The 25,932-nt window shown below is 53.7% G+C and overlaps 1 protein-coding gene and 1 long non-coding RNA gene across 5 annotated transcripts; one reads left to right on the plus strand and one right to left on the minus strand.

Moving 5' to 3' along the window:
* Window positions 1-3,639: 3,639 nt before the first annotated feature.
* RABGEF1 (RAB guanine nucleotide exchange factor 1) lies at window positions 3,640-25,391 on the plus strand. 4 transcript variants are annotated; one of them, XM_029081923.2, is made up of 9 exons: window positions 3,640-3,771; window positions 15,751-15,939; window positions 16,990-17,156; window positions 17,865-18,034; window positions 19,125-19,206; window positions 20,679-20,811; window positions 22,422-22,513; window positions 22,949-23,205; window positions 24,777-25,178. In XM_029081923.2, the coding sequence occupies exons 2-9, from the start codon at window positions 15,761-15,763 to the stop codon at window positions 25,176-25,178; spliced, it is 1,482 nt and encodes a 493-aa protein (XP_028937756.1). In that variant the 5' UTR covers window positions 3,640-3,771; window positions 15,751-15,760. The 4 variants fall into 4 exon arrangements, with proteins under 4 accessions (XP_028937756.1, XP_028937757.1, XP_039770357.1 ...); XM_029081924.2 differs by having other exon boundaries at window positions 15,754-15,939; XM_039914423.1 differs by lacking the exon at window positions 3,640-3,771 and having other exon boundaries at window positions 15,754-15,939; window positions 24,777-25,391.
* On the minus strand, window positions 8,929-9,765 carry LOC114817785. Its single transcript, XR_003765641.2, has 2 exons — window positions 9,535-9,765; window positions 8,929-9,368 (listed from the first exon to the last, which is right to left on the minus strand). It is a non-coding gene; the product is annotated as an uncharacterized LOC114817785 (long non-coding RNA).
* Window positions 25,392-25,932: the final 541 nt, after the last annotated feature.

A 25,932-nucleotide genomic window follows, 5' to 3' on the forward strand; every position in this document is an offset into this window, starting at 1 on the left:
TGATTACTCTGCAAATCTGCCCCAGCGCTTAGAACAGTGCTCTGCACATACTAAGTGCTTAGCAAATACCAACATTATTATTATTAAATTCCACAGGTATTATTATTACTATTATTAGCCCTAAACTACGCGGCCGGCGTGGTAGCCTGCTATCGGTGCAGGTGAAGAGCGTCGCTCGCTCTGGGAGTCTCATCTCGTTCCTGCCTGTAGCTCGCAAGACGTGGGCGAAGCCCATACATGCACTTTGCAGTGTGTAGGTCCCCGCCTGACCTAATTGCGTTCATTTCCACTCTGGGCCCCTGCGGGGAAAGGACTGGCAAAGGAGGAGAGTGCGAATGGTGCTGCACAAGTCAGCAGCCTTGACAACAATTCGCCCACGCCGGTTCTCACTCTGGACCGAGGTTCATGGGTCATTCTTGAAGGGAAACTCTACCGTCTCAACTGGCACCTGCGGGGGAGGGAAAGTCGGGGCAGCTCGTTAAGGGCAGGGATTCATTCAATCGTATTTATTAAGCGCTTACTGTGTTCAGAGCGCTGTACTAAGCGCTTGGGAAAGTACAATACAGGAATAAAGAGTAACCATCCTGGGCCAAAGCGAGCTCACAGCCTCGAGGATGTGGCTGTTGGTTCCGTCAGACTCTCCCAAATGCTTAGTAGCAGAGAAGCGCTGAGAAGCAGCGTGGCTTCGTGGATAGAGCAAGGGCCTGGGAGTCAGATGGTCATGGGTTCCGCCACTTGCCTGCTGTGTGACCTTGGCCGGGTCACTTCCCTTCTTTGTGCCCCAGTTCCCTCATCTGGAAAATGGGGATGAAGACTGTGAGCCCCATGTGGGACAACCTGGGAAGCAGCGTGGCTCAGTGGCAAGGGGCTTGGGAGTCGAGAGGTCGTGGGTTCTAATCCCGGTTCCTCCACTTGTCAGCTGTGTGACTTTGAGCAAGTCACTTCACTTCTCTGAGGCTCAGTTTCCTCATCTGAAAAATGGGGATGAAGACTGTGAGCCCCACGTGGGACAACCTGATGACCCTGTATCTACCCCAGCACTTAGAACAGTTCCTGGCACTTAGTAAGCGCTAAACAAATACCATAATTATTATTATTATCTGCAAAATGGAGATGGTGAGCCCCACATGGGACGGGCACTGTGCCCAACCCGATTTGCTCATATCCACCCCAGCGCTTAGTACAGTGCTTGGCCATAGTAAGAACTTAATCCATACCATTATTATTAATAGTAGTAGACTGTGAACCCGTTGTTGGGTAGGGATTGCCTGTATTTGTTGCCGAACTGTACTTTCCAAGCGTTCAGTACAGTGCTCCGCACCCAGGAAGCGCTCAGTAAATACAACCAAATGAATGAGGAGAGCTAAGCAAGGCCACCAGCCCTCGCTCCTGCGGGAGCAGCTCGGGCAGGACACACTCATTAACCTGGAGTTAGTAAGCGGGAAAGGCCCGGCGTCAGAACTTCTTCCCCGGTGACTCATTGCGTGAGCGTGGAGGGCCGTGGGGGAGAGGAAGCCTTGTGACCGGTCCCCAGCGAGGCCTGGGGGAGGGGGCTGCTCCTCACTCACCTCCACCCCCACCACCCCAATGGATGAGCACCCCACACCTGTCAGAAGCAGCCTGGCTTAGTGGCAAGAGCCCGGACTTGGGAGTCAGAGATCGTGGGTTCTAATCCCAGCTCCGCCACTTGTCAGCTGGGTGACCTTGGACAGATCACTTCACTTCGCTGAGCCTCAGTGACCTCATCTGTCAAATGGGGGTGAAGACTGTGAGCCCTACGTGGGACGACCTGATCACCTTGTATCTCTCCCAGGGTTTAGAACAGTGCTTGGCACAGAGTAAGCGCTTAACAAATACCAACATTATTATTATTATTATTATGACCTGGCCTTTAGCCCTGCCCCTTAGCCGGGTTGGCTCCCCCACCCAGGATCTGCCCCCCTCCCTGGGGGCCTCTGCTTTCTCAGGGGGCTGGGCAAAGTAAGAGTAATTTAAATAAATAAATAAATAATAATGATGGTATGTGTTAAGCCCTCACCATGTATCCGACACTGTCCTAAGCGCTGGGGTGGATACAAGCAAATCGCTTTTAGACTGTGAGCCCGTCGTGGGCAGGGATTGTCTCTATCTCTTGCCGAATTGTCCACTCCAGGCACTTAGTCCAGTGCTCTGCACACAGTAAACGCTCAATAAATACGATTGAATGAATGAATACATGCATTGGATACAAAGCTGTCCATCCCCTCAGAGAAGCAGCGTGGCTTAGTGGAAAGAGCTTGGGCTTGAGAGGTCGTGGGTTCTAATCCCGGCTCCGCCACTTGTCTGCTGTGTGACCTTGGGTAAGTCACTTAAATTCTCTGTGCCTCAGTGACCTCATCTGTAAAACGGGGATGAAGACTGTGAGCCCGATGTGGGACAACCTGATTACCTTGAAGCAGTGTGACTTAGTGGAAAACTTAGTGCCAAACTCGCACACTTTCCCCCTTCAAAGCCCTACTGAGAGCTCACCTCCTCCAGGAGGCCTTCCCAGACTGAGCCCCCCTTTCCTCTGTTCCTCCTCCCCTCCCCATCGCTCCGACTTCTGCTCTACCCCCTTCCCTGACCCACAGCAATCGTGTCTATAATAATGTTGGTGTTTGTTACGCGCTTACTAGGTGCCAAGCAGTGTTCTAAGCGCTGGGGGAGATACAAGGTGATCAGGTTGTCCCGGTGGGGCTCACAGTCTTCATCCCCATTTGACAGATGAGGGAACTGAGGCCCAGAGAAGTGAAGTGACTTGCCCAAGGTCACCCAGCTGACAAGTGGCAGAGCTGGAATTAGAACCCACCACCTCTGACTCCCAAGCTCGGGCTCTTTCCACTGAGCCACGCTGCGTCTATGTGTCTATAGATACATATTTATTTTATTAATGATGTGTATAAATCTATAATTCTATTTATCTATTTTGGTGCTATTGATGCCTGTCTACTTGTTTTGTCTTGTGGTCTGTCTCCCCCCTTCTGGACTGTGAGCCCGTTGTTGGGTAGGGATTGTCTCTGTTGCCGAATTGTACTTTCCAAGCGCTTAGTACAGTGCTCTGCACACAGTAAGAGCTCAATAAATGCGACTGAATGAACTTCACTTCTCTCTGCCTCAGTTCCCTCATCTGTAAAATGGGGGTTAAGCCTGGAAACCCCACGTGGGACAGCCTGATGACCTGGTATCTGCCCCAGCGCTTAGAAAGGTGCTTCGCGCAGAGTAAGCGCTTAAGAAATACCACTTTTATTAGTATTATTATTAAAGGAGCCGGGCGGGAGAGGGGAAGCAGGCCGGGGGAGGTGTATGCGCCTGCGCGGCGACGGTGCCGGGCCGCTGGGCGGGGAGGGCGAGGTGCGCCTGCGCGGTGACGGTACTGGGCGGGGGGGGGGGGTGTGCGTCTGCGTGATGGCAGCGCCGGTCCAGTGTTGGGGGGGGAGGGTGCGCCTGCGCGGTGACGATGCCGGGCCCGGAGGGGGGGAGGGGGTGTGCGCCTGCGCGGTGACGGCGCCGGCCCAGTGGTGTGTAGGGGGGGTGCGCCTGCGCGGTGAGGGCGCCGGGCCGGTGGGGAGGTGTGTGTGCGCCTGCGCGGTGACGGCCCCGGGCCAGTGGGTGGGCCGGGCTGGGGTGTGTCGGAGGAGGACGGGCCGGGCCTGGGCGGGGCAGGACCGGCCGGCCGGGCCGGGGCAACACAGGACGGGCCGGGGCAGTCCGGGCGGCGCGGAGGGTCCTGGTGGCGGCCCAGCCGGACACACGGTAAAGGGGCTGGGGCTTGGGGGGTGGCTGGGCGGACTGTCACCGGGACCCCCCACCGCCCCAAATCCCCATTTTCCTTCCTCCCGCCCCCACCCCATCAGTTTCTCTTTCCTCCCCCCCTTCTGCTCCCACTTCTCCATTTCTTCCGGTCAGTCGGTTTCTCATTCTCCTTTTCGGCCGGTTTGCCCCCTGCTTGGTCCCCAAGCCTCGCCTCGGTCGGACTTACTGAGCGCCTGCAGTGGGCAGGACGGTGGTGCTGGAGCCGGGCATGGTGCCCTCCCCCCTTGGCAGCAATCTTCGATGGAGGGCAAGCACTCTCCTCTGACCTGTTGCCAACCCGGGGGCACAGGCCGGGATGATGATAATAATGTTGGTATTTGTTAAGCGCTTACTAGGTGCAGGGCACTGTTCTAAGCTTTGGGAGAGATACAGGGTCATCAGGTGGTCCCACGTGAGGCTCCCAGTCTTCATTCCCATTTGACAGATGAGGGAACTGAGGCTCAGAGAAGTGACTTGCCCACAGTCACACAGCTAAGTGCCAGGGCCGGGATTCGAACCCACGACCTCTGACTCCCAAGCCCGGGCTCTTTCCACTGAGCCACGCGGAGAAGCAGCGTAGCCTCTTGGTTGGGCCCGGGCCTGGGAGTCAGAAGGACCTGGGTTCGAATCCCGGCTCTGCCACTTGGCTGCTGTGTGACCTTGGGCAAGGCGCTTCACTTCTCTGGGCCTCAGTTCCCTCATCTCTAAAAGGAGGATGAAGAGCGTGAGCCCCATGCGGGACAGGGACTGTGTCCAACTTGGCTAATTTGTACCTAGAACAGTGCTTAACTAATACCGTAATTATTCTTATGATTATTATTAGGGAGCTCCCAAATGCCACTTGAGCAGTGATGGTGGTGGGGTTGGAGGTGAGTACAGTGTCTGGCACGTAGTAAATGCTTAACAAATGCCATGATTATCATTATTATTATTATTAAGTGAAGGGTGCAGAGTGGATGGGACAAGCCTTGCTGTCTCACTATTATTACCTGCTGGGTGGGAATTATCCATAGGTTCCTAAAAGGTTCGCCTCATTTCCCGGATGAGCAGTCTGTAGGGCAGTAATAATAATAACAATAATTGTGGTTTTTGTTAAGCGCTTACAGTGAGCCAGACACTCTACTAAGCACCAGAATAGCTAAAAGATGATCAGGCTGGACACAGTCCCCACAGTTCCACACGGGGCATATGGTCTGCAGGGGAGGGAGAACTGGTCTTTCATCTCCGTTTTATGGCTAAGGAAAACAAGGCCCAGAGACATTAAATGACTTGCCCGAGATCCCACAGCAGGCAGTTGGCAGATGCGGCATGTTACATTGTACTCTATATTGAGGGGCAGCATGGCTTCGTGGATAGAGCACGGACCCGGGAGTCAGAACATCATGGGTTCTAATCCCTGCTCTGCCACTTGTCTGCCTTGTGACCTTGAGCAAATCACTTCACTTCCCTGGGCCTCGGTTCCTCATCTGTAAAATGGGGATTGAGGCCGTGAGCCTGGCTTGGGACGGGGACTGGCTCCCACCTCATCTGCTTGTATCCACCCCAGCACTTAGCACAGTGCCTGGCACCTAGTTAAGCCCTTAACAAATACCATTACTATTAGAGCCCTGGTCCTCTGCCTCCCAAGTCTCGTGTTCTTCCCACCAGGCTTCCGCTGCTTCTCAGAGGGGAAAAGTGAGGCGTGTCAGGTGGTGTGTCTGTAACAGGATGGGTGCCAAGGCGGGACCACTCGCTCCTGGCGTGTTTTAGGCCGTGAGTCTCGTAGAGGGCACGTGGCACTGCACAGTTCTTCTAAAAGGACCGCTCGTCTTTTAGAGGCTTAAGATCGTAGACTGGAGTTTGTTGGGCAGAGTTTGGAAAGCCTGGCCACGTGCCCTCGTCGGGAGAGGTGAGGAAGGTGGAAGGAGAGATTTGGGGACCGGAAACCTGAGAGGGACGTTCCAGGCCACCGATTCGGTCAGTCGTATGCAGAGCACTGTAGTAAACGCTTGGGAGAGGACAACAGAGCTATATAATGTACACATTCTCTGCCCACAGGCCGGATAGGGCAGGTGGGAATCCCGAGGCGGGAGGAGGCTGGTTGGTCCCGGACTTGCCGCTGGAGATTGTTGGGTGGGTGGGAAGGAGCGAGCTGGCCCAGAAAACCTGGATGGCTTGGTGGGCTGAGGGGCAGGGGAGACCCCCTTCTGTGGTGGAGACAACGCTCGGGAGCTTTTAGACACGGGATGTGTGAGGTGGGGAAAATCCCAAGGGCTCATTCCCACCGGGTGATGCGAAAGGATGAATTCCCTGGAACTGCGGTGGGGGCTGAGGAAGAGGGGCTTTCTCATTTAGCCCACTGCCCGCTTATGGAGCTGAGTGGCTTTTAAATGAAAAAGACTCATTGTAAGTGGTCCTGGCAACCAGCCTGTGAGAGGGCAGGGAATGTGTCTGTTTATCGTTATTTACCCTACTCTCCTAAACCCTCAGTACAGTGCTATGCTCACAGTAAGCCCTCAATAAGTACGATTGGATAAATGGAACGAAAGGTGGACAGTAGCTAAATGAACAGAAATAATGGGGCTCGCTGCAGGCCCCGTCAGCCAGCCCTCTTAAGAAATCCCCACATAATGAAGATCATGTGGCTTGTATGTAACTGAGCGATTAACGGGGATCCAGAAGAAACGGGGGTGGTGACGTGAACTCCTCTGGTAACTCGTGGTAAGGAGCTACTGGACCAGGACTGTCACTGACCTGCTGGGTGGCTATGAACAAGTCACTTAACCTCTCTGGGCCTCAGCTTCCTCACCTGAAAAATGGGGATAAAATAGATTGTGAGCCCTGTGTTAATATATTTGATTATGTAGTGCATATTTATGTGAATTTATATAAAAACATTTGCTACTAATAATAACTGTGGTATTTAAGTGCTTTCTGTGAGCCAAGCACCATGCTAAGGCGCTGGAGGAGATAAAAGGAGATCAAGTCAGACACACTCACTGACCCACATGAGGGTCACAGCGAAAGGGGGAGGGAGAACAGCTGTTGAATACCCATTTTACTGATGAGGAAATTGAGCCCCAGAGATGTGAAGTGACTTGTCCGTGATCACGCAGCAGACAGGTGGCCGAACCAGAATTAGAACCCAGGTCCTATGACTCTCATCCTTGAACTCTTTCCACTATGCCACATTGCTTACTCTTTGCAGAACATGAGCTGGTGCGGAGGGGTGTGTATTTGTGTGTAGTTTTATTTATGCACCCAGCTGTTGGAGGGGTACCATGAACGTTAAGCCATGGAAAGAAGCCATAAAAGTGCCTTAAATTTCAGCTAATGAGCTCCCTACAAAGCCAGAATGCTGCTCTGATTGATTTTGACAGCTCTGTCTCCCTTTATTCTTTCCCCTATTACGGCAGATGGATTCTTCTAATAATGAATATTCCACCTGAGCAGAAATGCGTGGAGTTTTGGTTAATGGCCTGCGCAAATACAGCTCCTGTTTCCAACACTCCTCCCTCTCAGTGCTGAGTCTTATCTTGTGGGCTGTGTTTTCTTGGTGCTCCAGGATGGTAAATAATCATCCATTTAGCTGGACACCCATTTAAGAGTAATGGAAAAAAAAAGACCCTGGGAGAAAAGCTTCCCTAAGCAATGTAGAGTCAGAACAGTGAGTATTGAGCATCTGCTTGGAGAAGTGCACTGTACTAAGGCAGAGGGAGGTTCAGTTGTATTTATTGAGTGCTTACCTTGTGCAAAACACTGTACTAAGTACTTGGAAGAGTACGATATAACAATAAACAGACACATCCCTGCCCACAGTGAGTTTACAGTATAGAGGGAGGTGTGAAGATAAGGATGATGTTTATTAAGTGCTTACTCGGGGCTGAGTGCTGTGCTCAGTGTTAGAGCAGGCCCTGATAATTGAACCAGAATCGGACCCTGTCCTAGGCTCACCATCTAAAAGGGAGGGGCGGGCCTCTTAATCCCATTTTACAGATGAGGAAACTGTAGTTAAGTGGCTTACCCAAGGTCTCCCAGCCATTCAGTCAATGAATATTGAGCGCTTACTGTGTTCAAAGCCCTGAACTAAGCGCTTGGGAGAATACGGTCCAATAAAGTTGGTAGGCAACGATCCCTGCCCACTCTGCTCTCAAGGAGCTGACAGTATGGGAGATCTGGTGCATGTCTCAGAGCTGGGGTTCAAACTCTGCAGTTTCCAGACTCCCGGGCCCATCTCTTTTCCACTAGCATGCTTTTAAAATTTGGTTGATTGATAGATTGCCTGAAACTCTCATCTGTGGCCTGCAAAAATGTACTAAAATCACTGAAGCAGGAATGCTGAAGGGGGCGATTTGGAAGTTGCAGCCAAAGCAATTTTGTGCACTCACTGTGTCGTCTTACCCGAAGGAGTAGCGGTTAGAAAGAATTTAGATAATGCAGCAATGTGTAGTGTTATGCTATTTTAATATTTTCTGATTTCCGCTCTGCCCATCTCCATTTTTCTCCCCCGCCCATTCATCGATTTTGAGCCCCTTGGGAGATGAGGTCCATGTTTAATTCCCACCCGGGTACTCTTTCCCAGTGCTTAGTAATAACTATGGCATTTGCTAATAATAATTATGGTATTTAAGTGCTTACTATCTGTCAAGCACTGTTCTAAGCGCTGCAGTAGATAGAAGTTAATTGGTGGGGGGGTGCAGTCCCTGTCCCATGGGGGGCTCGCAGGCTAAGAGGGGGAGAACAGTTATCTGATCCCATATTACAGATGAGGTAACTGAGGCCCAGAGAACCAGAGACTTGCCCAAAGTCACATAGCAGACAAGGGGCAGAGCCGGGATTAGAACCCAGGTCTTCTGACTCCCAAGCCCAGGTTCTTTTCACTAGGCCATGCTGCTTCTCTGTGGCGCTCTGCATACAGTAAGCCTTTTGTAAATACTAGTTCTACTAAATAGTGTTATTGCTACTCAGATATTTATGGTCCTCCCTCCCAGGACTGCTGCAAAATCCCCTTATTCTGTCCCAATTTCCCAAGGCCCCTCTCCAGCAAGGAGAAGACGTTCTGACCCCAAAGGAACGGCAGCCCCCTTAGTGAAAACTGGTATTTGGGTTGATTCACGCTTCAGCGGCGATCGGCACAGATCGGAAAAACGTATCGCGGGCGCTTTATTTTGGGAGTTCCTGTTCTGAGCGAAGCTGCTCAATCCATCTGCCAAACGGAGCACCGAGCCCCAGCCCCGTTCTCACTGCCGGTGGCCCTCGGGCTCCCCGCGTACCTAGGGCAGGCAGGTCTTTCCATCCCCATTTACGATCGTCTCACTTTCCCCGCCGTGGGTCGGTGGAGTTTGGGTCGAGGTCTTCCGGTGACCTCTCCGGAACGACGCTCCGTTTTTCACCCCAGGAATGCTCTCCTGGGCTCCATTGTTCAAATCTGGAAAACCCGAGCCGTGCTATTTGAATGGGTATTGTTTGGGAACATCCTTCAGGATTGGGAGGAGGTGGAGGGGATAGCTGGTGATCTCTTTTCTTTGGCTCGCGATGTCCTAAAGGTCGCCTTTCCCCTGTCCGGTGAGCTCCGTTCTCTAAAAACAACAGCAAACAGACATTCTGTCTGGGGTCGGATGCTAGCCATCCGGTAAGGTTGTGGGGGCCCGGGCCGGGAGACCGGAGGTCAGATACGGCGTCATCCAGTAAACAGAGGGTGTAACCGGCCGTCTTGGCTAAATATAGTTGGGCAATCCTGCTTACCCAATTGCTCCTCCAAAGGCTGGGACTCTTGCTATAGTTCGTTACCAGAGTTGTGGAAACACGATCAACGGGCGGAAGCCAGGGGGTTTCGGCGAAGTATTTTGAGGGAAGCTCGGTAGACCTCTGTGTCCACTGTTGGTGGGTGTGGGGGGCAAGGGTCATGTGAAAATCCTTAAGGGCTTGAGGAAATGGGAGCCGGCCGGCCCCTAGGCCACGAGGCCGTGGCTGGAAGATGGGTGGGGGCGAGGCAGCTTCCGGGCCCACCCCCCCCCCCGCCCCCCCCCCCGTCTCTGCCCAGCCCTTAAACTGCCGGGCTCCAAACGGTTGGATGTGGGTAATCGCTGTATGACGAACAGTTTGGTTTTTTTTGGGTTTTTTTCCACTCGTCGTTGTTCCCTTTTCAGTGTAGGAGGGATGTTTGGCTTGGAGTGGGGAGCACCTTGAAAAGGAGTGGGGTGATGAACATCACGGGGCGTTAGGAGTGTTTACTGAGCACCTGCCGCCTGCAGAGCACTGCCTTGAACGCTTGGGAGAGTACAGTAGAAAAGCACCATCCGAGGACCCGTGCAGAGCACTGTACTGAAAGTTTGGGGGAGTATAACAGAGTCGGAAGACATGAGCCTTACCTGGGGGTGCCCACTCTACAGAGACGCAGATGTATGTATCCGTAATATATTCATTCAATCGTATTTATTGAGCACTTACTGTGTGCAGACTGAACTAAGCGCTTGGGAGAGGACAATTCAGTAATAAACGGACACATTCCCTGCCCTCAATGAGCTATCCCAACCTCTGGACTAAACACCTTGTGGGCAGGGAATGTTTCTACTAACTCTATGTATTGATTTCTCCCAAGTGCTTAGTTCAGTGCTCAGCACAATGTAATAATAATAATTTTGGTATTTAAGTGCTTATTATGTGCCAGGCACTGTACTAAGAGCTGGGGTAGTTTCAAGGTGATCTGTTTGGCCACAGTCCCTGTCCCACCTAGCGCTCACAGTCTTAATTCCCATTTTCCAGATGAGGGAACTGAGGCCAGGAGAAGTGAAGTGATTGCCCAAGGTCACACAGCAGACAAGTGGCAGAGCCGGGATTAGAACTCAGGTCCTCTGCCTCCCAGGCCCTTGTTCTATCCACTAGGCCAAGCTGCTTCTCAGGAAATAAGCACTCAGGAAATACCGTTTGATTGATTGATGATGGCCTTCTGGCCTGTCAGCTTTTTGAAGTCTGTCCCCTCCCAGCCCCCCGCACAGAAGTCCTGTCCCCTTTCTGTCCCCGCTGGTATCTAAGATTTCAGACTGTGACTCCTTGTGGGCAAGGATTGTCTCTCTTTATTTCTGTATTGTCCTCTCCCAAGCTCTTAGTACAGTGCTCTGCACACAGTAAGCACTCAATAAATACGATTGAATGAATGAATTTCTGCCCCCACTGGCCTCAGGTTGCTTACAGTCTCACAGTGATGGGCTTGATTGCTAAAACTTGTTCATTCCACCGCAGGAGCCATTGCCAATAATACATGCATTCAGTTGTGTATATTGAGCACTTACTTGGTGCAGACACTGTAGTAAGCGCTCGGGAAAGTACAGTACAACAATAGAGACCAACCCTGCCCACAATGAGCTCACAGTCTTGGGGAGGGAAAAGAGACATCAATACAAGTAAACAGACATCGATACTAATAGAAAAAATGACAGATATATACATAAGTGCTGTGGGGTGGGGGGAAGAGCAAAGGGAGAGAGTCAGGGTGACGCAGAAGGGAGTGGGAGATGAGGAAAAGTGGGGCTTAGTCTGGGAAGTGGGGCTTAGCCTGGGATAATCAGCCTGAGTGTTTACCTCTGGGCTCCATTGCACAATCAGTCATTTATTTTGATTCTATTCTTTGAATCTATTTTTATTTTACGGCTCCAACCATTACAGTGAAAGCCCACAGAGGGCAGGGAAGTGACTGAAGCTTCTGGTGTAGCCTCCAAGCGCTTAGTACAGTAAATGGGGAGGTGGTCAGTAAATGCCTGTAAAGCCTCCGTTGCCGCTGGCGGGCGGGTATGGCCGGGCACCTCGCCCTGGTGAATCAGCCAAGGCACAGAGGGGCGCGGGGAAGCCTCCCGCCGGGGAGGGAGGTTTAACCCCGTCCCTCTTCCAGTCCAGACCTGAAGTCACTCACCGCAGCTTTTAGAGACCGTCAGTCAGGAATAATAATAATAATTATGGTATTTGTTAAGCGCTTACTCTGTGTTGAGCACTGTTCTAAGAACTGGGGTAGATACAACGTGATCAGGTTGGATGCAGTCCCTGTCCCCACATGGGGATCACAGTCTTATCTCCTTTATAGAGACGAGGTAAGTGAGGGGCAGAGAAGTAAGTGTCTTGTCCAAGGGAACACAGTAGCCATGTGGCGGAGCTGGGATTAGAACCCAGATCCTCCGACCCCCAGGGCTGGGTCTGTCCACTAAGCCACGCTGCTTCCCAGTCCATTGAATTTATTGAGCGCTTACGGTGTGCAGAGCATTCATTCTTTCAGTTGTATTTATTGAGTGCCTTACTGTGTGCAAAGCACGGTATTAAGTGCTTGGGAGGGTACAGGAGAACAATGTAACGGACACATTTCGTGCCCACAACGAGTTTGGGGATCTAAGCACCCCAGTTCCCTGGCTCCCAGTCGGCTGGCATGGGCATGGGTTGACTTTCCCCCTGGTGCCCGATGGGCAGGCCCAGTCAGAAATGCAACTGTGAAGTCTTGACCGAACCCCTCCGAGGGGTTCTGGGATGGGAGGTCTTTCTCCCCAGGCTCAGGAGGGATTGATGTCGCTGGAAGGCCTGCTGGTTGGGTCCTGACTGGTTTTTGGGGGGGAATGGATAGAAATGTGGGCCGGTCTGGGCGGAGGGGCCCCTCCCCACAAAGCTGGGCCCGAGTGATGCCAAATCCCGGTTCTGATGGGCCGCCGTTGGCCGCAGCTCGTCTGAAAGCCTGGCCCAAACTTCCCCGGGGCTTCCGCCCACAGTGGACCCAATACACCTGGCCAGGGGAAAGGCCCTCCGCCTTGACCTTGGCCGACTCACTTCCCTGGGCCTCAGTGACCTCACCTGGAAAATGGGGATGAAGACTGTGAGCCCCATGTGGGACAGGGACTGTGTCCAACTTGATTAGCTTATATCTAACACTGCAGATAGAGGACGGGCCTGGGAGTCAGAGGCTTCTAATGCCGGCCCCGCCACTTGTCTGCTCTGTGACCTTGGGCAAGTCACTTTACTTCCCTGGGCCTCAGTTACCTCATAATAATAATAATGTTGCCATTTGTTAAGCGATTATTATGTGCAGAGCAGTGTTCTAAGCGCTGGGGGAGATACAGGGGAATCAGGTTGTCCCATGTGAGGCTCCCAGTCTTCACCCCCATTTTCCAGATGAGGTCACTGAGGCCCAGAGAAGTGAAGTGACTTGCCTACAGTCACACAACTGACAAGTGGCAGAGTTAGGATTCGAACCCATGACCTCTGACTCCCAAGCCGGGGCTCTTTCCACTGAGCCACGCTGCTCATCTGTAACATGGGGATCGAGACTGTGAGCCCCACATGGGACAGGGCCTGTGTCCAACTTGTGTCCACCCCAGCGCTGGGCACACAGTGAATTCTGCACAAATACCATCGAAGGAACAAACAAAACCCTGTCAAGTGGGGATTGGGTATTTAGGCTGCCAGTCCCAGGTGGGGAAGGGACTGCGGCAGACCTGATTGGCTTGGGTCCAGACCAGCGTTTAGAACAGCATTGGGCACATAGTGGGCGGTTAAGAAATGGCAGTGAAAGGTATTTATTATTGATTGCCAGCCCTGCCTCCCTCCCTTCTCCTCAGGGAGGGAGGGAGGGCGGGAAGAATGGCGGGGGTGACTCAGCATCGGCCGGGCGGCGCCACAGCGCCTCCACAGGAAGGCCGCCGCCCTACAGGCCGGCACAGGCCACGCCCCTCGCAGGAGGTGCGTCGTAGGCCACGCCCCCTTTACGCGGTTGCCTCGGCAGGCCACGCCCCTTTGGGCGGGGCATGCTAATTAGCCACCCGCCCTCTGAGTGGGGAGGTGCCCGATAGGCCCCGCCCCCTCGCGTGGCGCATGCTCGTTAATAATAACGTTGGTATTTGGTAAGCGCTTACTAGAGCACTGTTCTAAGCGCTGGGGGAGATCCAGGGTCATCAGGTTGTCCCACGTGAGGCTCCCAGTCGTCATCCCCATTTTACAGATGTGGGGACTGAGGCCCAGAGAAGTGAAGTGACTTGCCCCCAGTCACCCAGCTGACAAGTGGCAGAGCCGGGATTCGAACCCATGACCTCTGACTCCCAAGCCCGGGTTCTTGCCACTGAGCCACGTCGTTAGGCCCCACCCCTCCAACTGGGGGCACTAGGTAGGCCCCGCCCCTTTGGGGGTGGGACATGCTAGTTAGGCCCCGCCCCTTTGGGTGGAACACGCTCGGTAGGCCCCTCCCATCCGAGTGGGGGGGTATCTCCATGTAGGCCCCGCCCTATTACTACTATAATAATAATGGCATCTGTTAAGCGCTTACTATGTGCTAAGCACTGCTCTCAGCGCTGGGGGGGGAATGCAAGGTGATCAGGTTGTCCCCCGGGAGGCTCACAGTTTTAATCCCCATTTTACAGATGACGTCACTGAGGCGCAGTGAAGCGACTTGCCCAAAGTCACACAGCTGGCAAGTGGTGGAGCCTGGATTAGAACCCATGACCGCTGACTCCAAAGCCCGGGCTCTTTCCACTGAGCCACGCTGCTTCTCAGTGATAATAATGATGGTATATGTTAAGCGCTTACTATGTGCAAAGCACTGTTCTAATCGCTGGGGGGGATACGAGATGATCAGGTTGTGCCCCGTGGGGCTCACAGTTTTAATCCCCATTTTACAGATGAGGTCACTGAGGCGCAGAGAAGTGAAGCAACTCGCCCAAGGTCACACTGCTGACGAGTGGCGGAGCCGGGATTATTCATTCAGTAGTATTTATTGAGCACTTACTATGTGCAGAGCACTGTACTAAGCGCTTGAATTGTACAATTCGGCAACAGATAGAGACAATCCCTGCCAAGTGACGGGCTCACAGGCTAAACGGGAGCCGGGATTAGAACCCATGACCTCTGGCTCCCAAGCCCGGGCTCTTTCCACTGAAACACACCGCTTCTCATAATAATATAGTAATACTACTATTACTACTAGTCCTATGTACGGAGGGAGCCTGAGGAAGAAGTAGAAGGTCGAAGAAGGGGGAGTTGGTAATCCTGGACAGGGCCATATGAAATATCACTATGCAGGGTGCATTACAATAAATAATCAATGAGTAGTATTTTATAAGCACTTACTGTGTGCAGAGCACTGTACTAAGTGCTTGGGAGAGTACACTATAACAGAGTGGGTTAGGCGTGTTCCCAGCCCACAGTGAGCTCGCAGTCTAGAGGAGAAGACTGGTGTTAATAGAAATAAATAAATGATGGATCTGAAATGAGGGCTTAGTCGGGGAAGACTGCTTGGAGGAGTTGTGTTTTTAATAAGACTTTGAAGGTGGGGAGAGTGATGACCTGTTGGATATGAAGGGGGAGGGAGCTCCAGGCCAGAGGCAGGGCGGGAGCAAGAAGTCAGACCAAGCATTTGAGAAAGTGCAGTAGAGTTGGTAAACACAATCTCTGCCCATAAGGAATTTATAGTCTGGCAAACAATAAAATAAGTTAGTGATGGGGCAGTCACAGAGTATATGACTTTAAGCAACCGTTCCGGGGAGAACAGTTGTGTTCATGGATTCCGGTGCTCTCATCCCATGTCGGTACTCCCGTCTGGACACCGTCTTGAGTCAGAGCCGGTCGGTGGGGTCCGAGGCTGGGAAGACCGTTTCGTCAGAATTGGTTTTCCGTCCTATCTCCTCCTCCCCTCCCCTGGTGCCTTTTAAGGCTCGACAGGTGAGCAGACCGCTTTGGCTTCTGCTAATTACCCACCGTTATCACCTCAGTCACGGTTTCCGCGCGTAACGGGCACCCTCACCAGGTGCTCAACAAGTGGGCCGACCCAAGAGATATTTAGCCTGCACCCACCGGACATGGATCACTGTACTAAGCCCTCTCCCCCAGGACCCACCAGAAAACACACCGGTTGCGGGGGATGTCTGCATTTCTTTCAGTGACGCCGAACGTGAGGGTTTCCCACTAACGCCCCCCGTCCCTCCTCTCCTCTGTCAGCAGGAGGAAGATGAGCCTGAAGTCCGAACGCAGAGGGATTCATGTGGATCAGTCCGAGCTCCTGTGCAAGAAAGGATGCGGTTACTACGGCAACCCTGCCTGGCAAGGCTTCTGCTCCAAATGCTGGAGGGAGGAGTATCAGAAGGCCAGGCAGAAACAGATCCAGGAGGACTGGGAGCTGGCCGAACGGTGAGGAGAGCACGGAAGGAGAGGCGAGGGGGTCGGGGGAGATGCCCGGTAGTGCTAAGAACAGTGCTTGGCTCATATTAACCCTTTCTTAAATACCATTATTATTATTTATATCTGTCTCGCCTGCGCCAGTGCCCGGGATTTCTGAAACTCCCCCAGGGTGCCAGGCAGCCTGCCAGGAAAACCCCAGCGAACAGTAGAAGAGGCAGAGAGAGTTTCAGCATTCCTTTTCATTAGCATCCCCCCCCAAGTACCACCACCACCCCCACTCCGCCCCCGGTTAAAACTCAGTCACGGACAATCAAGTGGGTAAAGAGAAGTGTCTTTCTCGGCAAAGTTTCCATCCCACCCAGGTCCCTGGGGTTGCTAGGATGTCCGTTTTGATCGGCTGACATTTTTCGGAACATTTTTGTAAAGCAGTTTTGAGCACGGGCCAGGATCTCCTCCCGGCTCGCCAGTCACAGGTCAGCCCCGGACCCCTGCTTGGAATTTGGCGGACGGCCATTCTGGAAACATCGCTGGGGTGCCACGGCCCGTGGGGTCGGGGTGTTTGGTTTGTGAGGGAGAAAACTGAGAAGATCAGAGCAGGGGAGGGGCCAAGTCATCCTCCACTTAACTGACAGTGGAATTCCAAGAGGCACAGAAGTAAGGTTCCAAGCCAGGAGAGGATTGGATCGCAGTCGTCGTGACCGAGAGCTGCTCACCTGGCCCTCTGACTCTGAGGGACCATTCTCTCTGAGTCACTCTGAAGGTCACCTGGCCTAGGAGAGCCAGCCCCCCACCCTGAAACCCCGGCCTCCCAGATTTGGCAGTGGCAGGGGACCATTCCAACTGAACTTGCTGCTTTGGGGTTTTTTTTTTTACAGTATTCATGTATTAAGTCCCTTCTATAGTGGTAGATGTTTTTATCTTAACGTCCGTCACCCTGGGCAGAGAGCGAGTCTGCTTACCGTCCTGTATGGTCCCCACAAGCCCTTAGGCCAGTTCTCAGCACGGATCGAGGGCCCGGTACATGCCAGCAACTGATGGAAGGATCGATGTGTGTCGTAGACTCCAGCGCGAGGAGGAAGAAGCCTATGCAAGCAGCCATAGCAGCCAAGGGGCCCAGTCCCTCACGTTCTCCAAGTTCGAGGAGAAGAAAACCAACGAGAAGACCCGCAAGGTGACCACGGTGAAGAAGTTCTTCAGTGCTTCATCCCGAGGAGGGCCTAAGAAAGGTTATTTCCTTCCCCTTCCCTCTTCCCACTCCCCTTCCCCCGCATGGCTTGCTCTTTTGAGTGGGGCCTAGGGGTCTCGATGTTTGGGTCCCAGTGATTTTTGGATCCCCAAAGGTGGTCACTGAGAAAAGGCTGTTATCCTAGCCCACCAAAAGCTCATGTTCTTCTCAATCCATCAACCAACCTGTAGTATATACTGAGCACCTTCCATGCATGCCAGGTAAAATGGTGTTATTCTCTGGTAGGTTCTAGGCTTGTCACCTTTGCCTCCCTCCCGCCCTTTTTTTTTTGCCTATCATGGTATTTGTTAAATACCTACTATACATCAGGCACTGCTCTAAGCGCTGGGGTAGATACAAGATAATCAGGTGGGACACAGTCCCTGTTCCATATAGGGCTCACAGTCTTAATCCCCATTTTACAGAGGAAGAAACTGAAGCTAGTGAAGTGACTTGCCCAAGGTCCCACAGTAGGCAAGCAGCAGAGCTGGGATTAGAGCCCAGGTCCTTCCGACTCCCAGGCCCGGGCACTAGCCAGTAGGCCATGTTGCTTAAGTTGGCTTCCCGTAGAAAAGCTGTCCCCACAGCGTCCTAAGTCCCAGGGTAAAGTTAAATCGGAGGCCGCTTCAGGAGTCTTCCAGAAACAGGCGGGTCAGATTTAGGAGGAGGGGCCGGGGGTGGTTCAAACTTCTTCTGCTTCATCTCGCAGCAGAGATCCACGAAGCCAAGGCCTCCAGTCCTTCCCTGAGCCGGCAGACCAGCGTCGAGACAGACAGAGTGTCCAAGGAGTTCATAGAATTCCTCAAGCCCTTCCAAAAGACGGGCCAGGATATCTACAAGCAGACCAAACTCTTTTTGGAAGCGATGCATTACAAGAGGGTAGGTGGGCCCGGAAGATGGCGAGGAATTGGTGCGGGATCTGTGATGCTCTGGGTGTGTTCTGAGCTGCGGCTTCCTACTAATAACACCAGTAATACTCATAATTGTGATATTTGCTAAGCGCTTACTATGTGCCAGGCAACTTACTGAGCAGTGGAGTAGGTATGGGATAACCAGGTCTCATATAAGGCTTACAGTCTAAATAGGAGGGAGGACAGGTAATGGATCCCCATTTGCTGCTGAGGGAACTGTAGCACAGAGGAAGTGAAATGACTAGCCCAAGGTCACACAACAGGTATGCGGGGGAGCCAGGATTAGAACGCAGGACTGCTGACTCCCGGCCCTATGCTCTTTTCATGCGGCCACACTGATTCTCTCCCTCAAGCCACCCTTGCAGATGGCCCTTGAGGCTAGAGGTAGCAAGGACTCCCGGGAGGGCAGTGGTAAAGAATGTTGGGTTTCTGTGTGTTTGCCTCCTGCGGGCAGGAAGGCTAGGGAGTCTGGAGAGAGATGTGGCCGCGTGATTTTTGCAGTCACTGGCCCCAAGGTGCCGGTGCCGCTGTGTCATGAGGAGTTGAGAGGGGAACTATTTGGGGAAAGGACCAATCCGTACTTTGCCAGCCCTGGGCTCCCAGTGGGAAACTGAGAACTGGGCCCCCTTGCCTTCCGGGTGGAGAGCGTACGGAGATGGACTTTTCTCCCTTCTCTCGTTCTCAGAACTTTGGGGTGCAATCCTGAGGTGGGGCCCTGGAACAGAGTGTCTCTGGGGGGACCAGTGGCCCCATCCCTGGCTCTTGGTGAGCCCTCTGAAGGAGCACTTCCTCTTAGGCTCCAGGGAGCCATTCACTGATTGGTCTTGCCATCAGATACCAGCAGTCTCAGGTTGCCAGTTCCCAGGCCCCAACCCACCAGACCCCCATCCCCCCCGTCCCGGGACCTGAGCCGCCCTCGGCAGTGGGCGGAACCGGCCGGGGCCAGAGCGGGTGCCCCCCCCCAGAGGATTCTGGGATCCTGAGCGTTGGCCCTGAACCTGGCCACCTCCCAACTTGACCTTTTGCCTTCTCCCCACCCCGCCCCTCCACCGTTCCAGGAGCTAAGTATCGAGGAGCAGTCCGAGTGTGCGCAGGACTTTTACCAGAACGTGGCAGAGCGGCTGCAGACCCGTGGCAAAGGTAAGGAGCCAGCGTCTGCCCCCTGACACTAGGCGAGCGAGGGCCGGCCGCGAGGGTTGGGGGGATGGGGGTCGGGCACCTGCTTCTCCACTAGGGTCCGGTTTACCCCACCTCCGGGCCGCCACCCCGGCCGAAGCTCTCGCGTCTCAGAAGCAGCTGGCAGTGTGGCCCGGTGGAAGAGGTGGTGGGATTAGGGGGCAGGGGCCCAACTCGGGCTCTGGTCCCGGCTCTGCCACTGCCCTGCCGGGTGTGAGGCCTTGGGCATGTCGCTTCCCTCATCTGTAAAACGGGGCTCGGATCCCTGCTCTCCCCACCTCTTAATCGGTCAATCAGTGGTATTTATTGAGCACTTAGTGTTGCAGAGCACTGTACTAAGGGCTTGGGAGAGTACAGAGTAACAGTTGATGGGCACGTTCCCTGCCCACAAGGAGCTTACAGTCTAGAGTGGAAGACAGACGTTAAATAAATTTTGGATATGGACATAAGCGCTGTGGGTCTGTCGGGGGTGGGGTGAATAAAGGAAGCAAGTGGAAAGGTGACTCAGAAGGGAGGGGGAATAAAGGAAAGGAGGGCTTAGTCAAGGAAGGCCTCTTGGAGGAGATGGGCCTTCAATAAGGCTTTGAAGGCAGGGAGAGTGATTGTCAGATATTAAGAGGGAGGGTGTTCCAGGTCAGAAGCAGGATGTAGGCAAGGGGTTGGTAGCGAGATAGAGGAGATCGAAGTAGAGTGAGTAGGTTGGCACTAGAGGAGCAAAGTGTGTGTGAGCCCCCTGTGGGATGGGGACCTTGCCCAATCGCATTATCTTGTACCTACCTCAATGCTTAGCTCAGTGCCTGACACCTAAAACTCAGGCGTAGTGCGCCCCCAGAGACCAGCAGGTGAGGAACTGAAGCCCAGAGAGGTAAAACGACTTGCCCAAAGTCACCCACGGCGGGCTAGAGGCAGAGTTGGATCAGAACCCAGATCTCCTGACTTCCAGTCCTGCACTCTTTCCAGCAGGCCACGCTACCTCCCATTCTTCTTGCCAGGGCCCAGCAGAAGTAGGCTGGGTGGTAGAGGAAGACCTTCCCCCTCTCTAGATCACTCCCCCACCAATAACTAAGTAAGGGGCCCTTTAAGAGAGAAATTGGTTGAGGGGTTGGTCAGTGCCTGTGCATTTATTTATCCTGTCGATTGTAAGCTGCTTGTGGGCAGGGAAAGCAGAAGGAAGTTCAAGATAGAAACAGGAAGCAGGATGAGCACATCAGAACGAAAGAGCTGACCAGATAACTGAATATGTAGCACCGTATAGTTAATAAAAACGGAAGGCAGAGTAAGGCAGGCCACATCACCATGTCCTCCCGGACTGTAAGTTCACTGTGGGCGGTGAATGGGTCTGTCTCTCCCAAGTGCTTGGTACAGTGCTCCGCACACAATAAGTGCTCAATAAATACGTATGAATGAATGATCGGACTGTGCCCCTGCTTCCTCAGTGCCCCCCGAGAGGGTGGAGAAGGCGATGGATCACATCGAGAAGTACATCATGACCCGCCTATACAAACATGTCTTCTGCCCGGAAACCACCGAGGACGAGAAGAAGGACCTAGCGGTTCAGAAGAGGATCAGGTGCCCGGGACGGGCTGATCGGGTTGGATGGGGAGGAAACGAGGGAGGAACCACCCATCTGCCCGCCCGAAGGTCACGTCAGAGCCCCTGGTTGAGGGGAGGGTGTGGCAGAGGTCAGGCGGGGGGCACTAGGTCTGGCGGAGCCCTGCATTAGCCCAGTGTAGAGCTGGGTGTTTTACTCCTCCCTGATCTCTTAGGGTCTCGGGTTGGGACTTGGCAGGACCCGGACCACTGCCAAGTCAGGGGCCTGGGAAAGGCCTGGGGGGACCTGAGATCCTCTGGGAGAGACATGGAGAGAACTGTGAGGGGCCTGGAAAAGTCCTGGGGGGGCTGCTGGGGAGGGCCTGGTGGGTGATCCTGGGAGGGCAAGCCACCTACTGTCCAGCGACGAAGCATTTTGGACGTGTGCGGTGGCATCGCACACATCAGATCCAGTTTTCAGCCCACAAAGAGCTCACAGACATGAACTGAGCACTTAATGTGGGTGCAGAGCACTATACTAAGCGCTTGGGAGAGTCCAGTACAATGGAGGAGTCGGTAGGCACAAGGAGCTTACAGGTTAGGGGGTGGAGCTCACAGACTGGCAGTTTAACCAAATCAGGGACGCCAGCAGGGAAAGCATTCACCCTTCATCTCCGCCCAGCTCCGGTCCCAAGCTGCCTCAGCCTCCCCAATGCACCAGGGGTACTAGGGACTTAGCTCCCCCCGGGGCCGAGCGCTGACCTTCCCTGAATCCCTCCTGGAACTATCCCGGTTGCCGCCGATCCCTCAGAGGGGCCATTTCTCAACCCCGGGGGAAGCAGCGCGGCCTCGTGGAAAGAGCCCCGACCTGGGAGTCGGAGGACCCGCGTTCTAATCCCGGCTCTGCCACTCGGTTGCTGGCTGAACTCGGGCAAGTCACTTGACTTCTCTACACCTCAGTCTCCTCAACTGTTAAATGGGGATTTTAACAGTCTTGTAAACTCCTCCTCTGGTCTGAAAGTTCTCGTAGGCAGAGAACATGCCTACCGAACGAGAGCTCAATGTAGTGCTCTGCACACAGTAAGCACTCTTTAAATACCAGTGATCGTTAATTTGATTGATTGGATTTACTTTCTATTCTCCCTCCTGCTGAGACGTGAGCCCCATACGGGACTGTGTCCGACCTGATTATCTGGTATCTACCCCAGCGCTTAGTGCAGTGCTTTGGCACATAATATGTTCTTAGAGAAGCAACATAAGGTAGTGGGTACAGCACAGGCCTGGGAGTCAGAAGGACCGGGGTTCTAATCCCGGCTCCGCCCCTTGATGGCTATATGACCTTGGGCAAGTCACTTTACTTCTCTGTGCCTCAGTTACCTCATCTTTAAAAGAGGAATTAATGCTTTGAGCCCCATGTGTGACATGGACTGTGTCTCGCCTGATGGGCTTGAGTCTCCCTGAGCACTTAGAACAGTGTTTGCCGCACAAATACTGTTATTATGATGATGATTATCAATAATAACAACAAATCCTATAATAATTATTGGTTGGTCAGCTAGCAGTGTTGGGTCCTCCCTGATCCAAGGAGCCCGGAGAGTATCGGCTGCCAGTGTTGGGACTAAGTGTCCATCCCCGGTGTCTTTTGCCAGAGCTCTACACTGGGTGACTCCACAGATGCTCTGTGTCCCAGTTAACGAAGAGATTCCCGAAGTCTTCGACATGGTGGTGAAAGCCATTACAGGTGAGCAAAATTGGCTTCCCGATGCGGCCAGGGTTTGGAGGAGGAGGAGGAGTAGCAGTCGTCATAGACACAGACTCTCAGTAGCCTTCTTACTCGTCGTAATCATCCCCGTAGTCGCCGTGGTAGCCTTCGTAATCATGATTTATTTATCTATATTAATGTCCGTCTCCCCCTTCAGACGGCAAGCTCATTGTGAACAGGGAATGTGTCCGTTTATTGTTGAATTGTCCTCTCCCGAGCGCCTAGTCTAGGGTCTGCAGACAGCGCTCAGTAAATCCGGTCGACTGGCTGACTGGCCGGCGGCAGCCGGAGAATCATCCGGAGCCGCCCCGAGAAGCCCGTGACCCCTCCGCAGGGCGGGGTGGGGTGGGGCAGAGGGGCGAGCGGAGATGCAGCGGGCTCCTCAGGGCGGCCCCGTTCTGGTCTGCCTTGCAGATATCATCGAGATGGACTCGAAGCGGGTGCCCCGCGACAAGCTGGCCTGCGTCACCAAGTGCAGCCAGCACATCTTCACCGCCATCAAGGTCACCAAGGACGAACCGGCCTCGGCCGACGACTTCCTGCCCACGCTCATCTACATCGTCCTCAAGGGCAACCCGCCCCGCCTCCAGTCCAACATCCAGTACATCACCCGCTTCTGCCACCCGAGCCGCCTGATGACCGGCGAGGACGGCTACTACTTCACCAACCTGGTACGGGGCCCCCTGGCGTGGGCGGGAGTCTGGCCCGGAGTGACCGGGGGGCAAGGGGAGAAGGGGCTGGGGACCCAGTGGGATAGGGCAGAGGGCTCCTTGGGACAGCGCTCTATGCACACACACAGAGAAGGCGCTCAATAAGTACCAATAATGGTGAGGGGCCATTTAAGCTGGATGTCTGGTTTGGATCCTCCCCCCACCCCCACTCTTCACGATGGGAATGTTCAGGGAAGCTGAAAATCAGGTCAGCCCCCCCGCCCCTGGGGACCCTCCTCGATGAGTGTCCTACTAGTGACGGTGGCGGCTCGATCTGGGGAAGAGAGCAGGAAACGGTTTTCCCTGTCACCTCGCTGTTTCGACCTCAAAAGGTGGGGATGAGGGAGTGTACATTGTCTTCTGCCCATTTGGGTTCTGTTTTGTCAATCCATCAATCAGTGGTATTTGCCGAGCACTTAGCGCATATGGGATACTGTACTAAACGCTTGGGCAAGTACAATACAGCGGAGTTGGTAGACCTATTCCCTGCCCACGAATCACCTTCCTCTAAGTCAGCTTTCCATCAGTCGGCGGGATTTATCGAGTCCTTTACTGAGGGCAGAGCCGTGTCCTAGGTACTTGGGAGAGCCCAGCACAGGAGATTCTGTAGACACGATTCCTGCCTTGGAGGAACTGACAGTCTAGCGGGGGAGACCGACGATAAAATCAAGGACGGGTAGTGGAAGCAACAGGGTTTGAGGATGCGGACACAAGTCCTGTGGGGGTGAGAGTGGAGTGAGTATCATAGTGCTTTAGGGGGTCCCGGGTGAGGGATCACAGTGAACTCGGCCCCCTGTTCCTCCTCTCCCAGGAGCCGGGGGGACCATGGCCCGTGGAGCCGGAGAGTTTCCTTGCTGGGGGCGAGATTGGCTATTTCCCCCAACCCCGCGCGCCCCCCCCCCCCAATACCCTAAATCCCATCTCGTCACCATTCATATTTATTGAGCGCTTCCCGTGTGCAGAGCACTATACTACGCGCTTGAGAAAGTCCACTATAACAGAGCTGGTAGACCCGCTCCCCACCCTGACGAGCAGTACCAGAAGAAATGATAATAATAATACTAATGATGATGGTATTTATTAAGTGCTTTCTATATGTCAGGTACTGATCCAAGCTCTGGGAGATACAAGCTAATCAGGTTGGATACAGTCCCTGTCCCCCATGAGGCTCCCAGGCTTTCTCCCCATTTTCCAGATGAGGTCACTGAGGCCCAGAGTAGTGAGGTGGGGATTTGCCCAAGGCCACACAACAGATAAGTGGCGGAGCCAGAATTAGAACCCGGGTCCTTTTGACTCCCAGGCTCGGGCTCTACCACTACACCATGCTGCTTCTCAAGGAACCCAAACGGCCGCAGGGTCTGGTCTCCTCCGCCAACCAAAGGAAAGGGTCGAGTGAGTGGCCACTTGGTGAGGGGGGAGTCCCGTCTCCACCGCTCGGCCCGATGGATGGGGAGGCCGGTCAGGATCCTCGGTCCCCATCCCCACCGCCGCAACTGGTAACCATCCCCACCCTCTCCCCTCCTGCCCCGCAGTGCTGCGCCGTGGCTTTCATCGAGAAGCTGGACGCGCAGTCTCTGAACCTGAGCCAGGAGGACTTCGACCGCTACATGTCGGGCGAGACGTCGTCGCCCAAGAAGCCGGAGGCGGAGAGCTGGTCCCAGGGGGCCTGCCTGGGCGTCCAGCAGATGTACAAGAACTTGGACCTGCTGAGCCAGCTGAACGAGCGGCAGGAGCGGATCCTCAGCGGAGCCAAGAAACTCGAAAAGGACCTGATCGACTGGACCGACGGCATAGCCAAGGAAGTCCAGGACATTGTGGAAAAATACCCACTGGCGATCAAGCCCCCGGACCCCCCGCTGGCAGCCATCGACTCCGAAAACGTGGAGAATGACAAGCTGCCTCCCCCCCTGCAGCCGCAGGTCTTCGCGGGGTGAAGGGGTCTCCGCCAGAGAGGGGCTCGCCGACGCAGAATTCCGGCTAGCCCTAATTACTGTCTCCTAGGCGAGAACCGGCATTTAATTTAATGCTAAAAACAAATCGAAATCGGCACATTTTAAAGGTACATTTCTTTTTTTTTTGGTGGGGCGGGGTGGTGCAGAAGAAGGAGGGTTTACGTGTAATAAATTCTATTTATTTTAGTTAGGTAAGAATGGCCCCGAGAGGCTTTCGCGTATCTTTTGTTTTTTGTTTGTCTTTCTTTTTCAACTGAATCTCTCTTGCTTACACAAAGCCGGTGTCATGCTCTAAGAAACACTAGCGTCAGTAGCAGAGCTTCTGTCACGATTCCTCCACAGCCGGCGGGACGGTTTCGACGTGGGTCCGATCCCCTTCCGTAGGCAGGAGGAGAACGGGAAGGTGGGCCTCGGCGGGAACTCGATGGCATCAGGGTTCCTCAGCATGAGATGATTCTCCGAGCTGTAAAGAAGCTCTACTGAGACGTAAATATGTAGAATTGTAAATATGTAAAGAGAAAGGTCAGAAGGGTCTGCCCGGGCACAGCGTTTTGTACGTCCGTCCTGCCTGTTGAAAGGGGAGAGAAGAGGCCTGCCTAGGGAAGCACCTTTCTATTCTGTTCACTTCTTGAAAAGGAACCCAGCGATACTTAGGGGAGCGGAACCCAGCGATACTTAAGGGAGTTGACCATCGAAACACTCAAGATGGCGTCACCGTCGAGCAAGGCGGGCCATG

The sequence above is a fragment of the Ornithorhynchus anatinus genome, chromosome 17 (genome assembly GCF_004115215.2).
Source record: "Ornithorhynchus anatinus isolate Pmale09 chromosome 17, mOrnAna1.pri.v4, whole genome shotgun sequence".
NCBI classification, from domain to species: Eukaryota; Metazoa; Chordata; class Mammalia; order Monotremata; family Ornithorhynchidae; genus Ornithorhynchus; species Ornithorhynchus anatinus.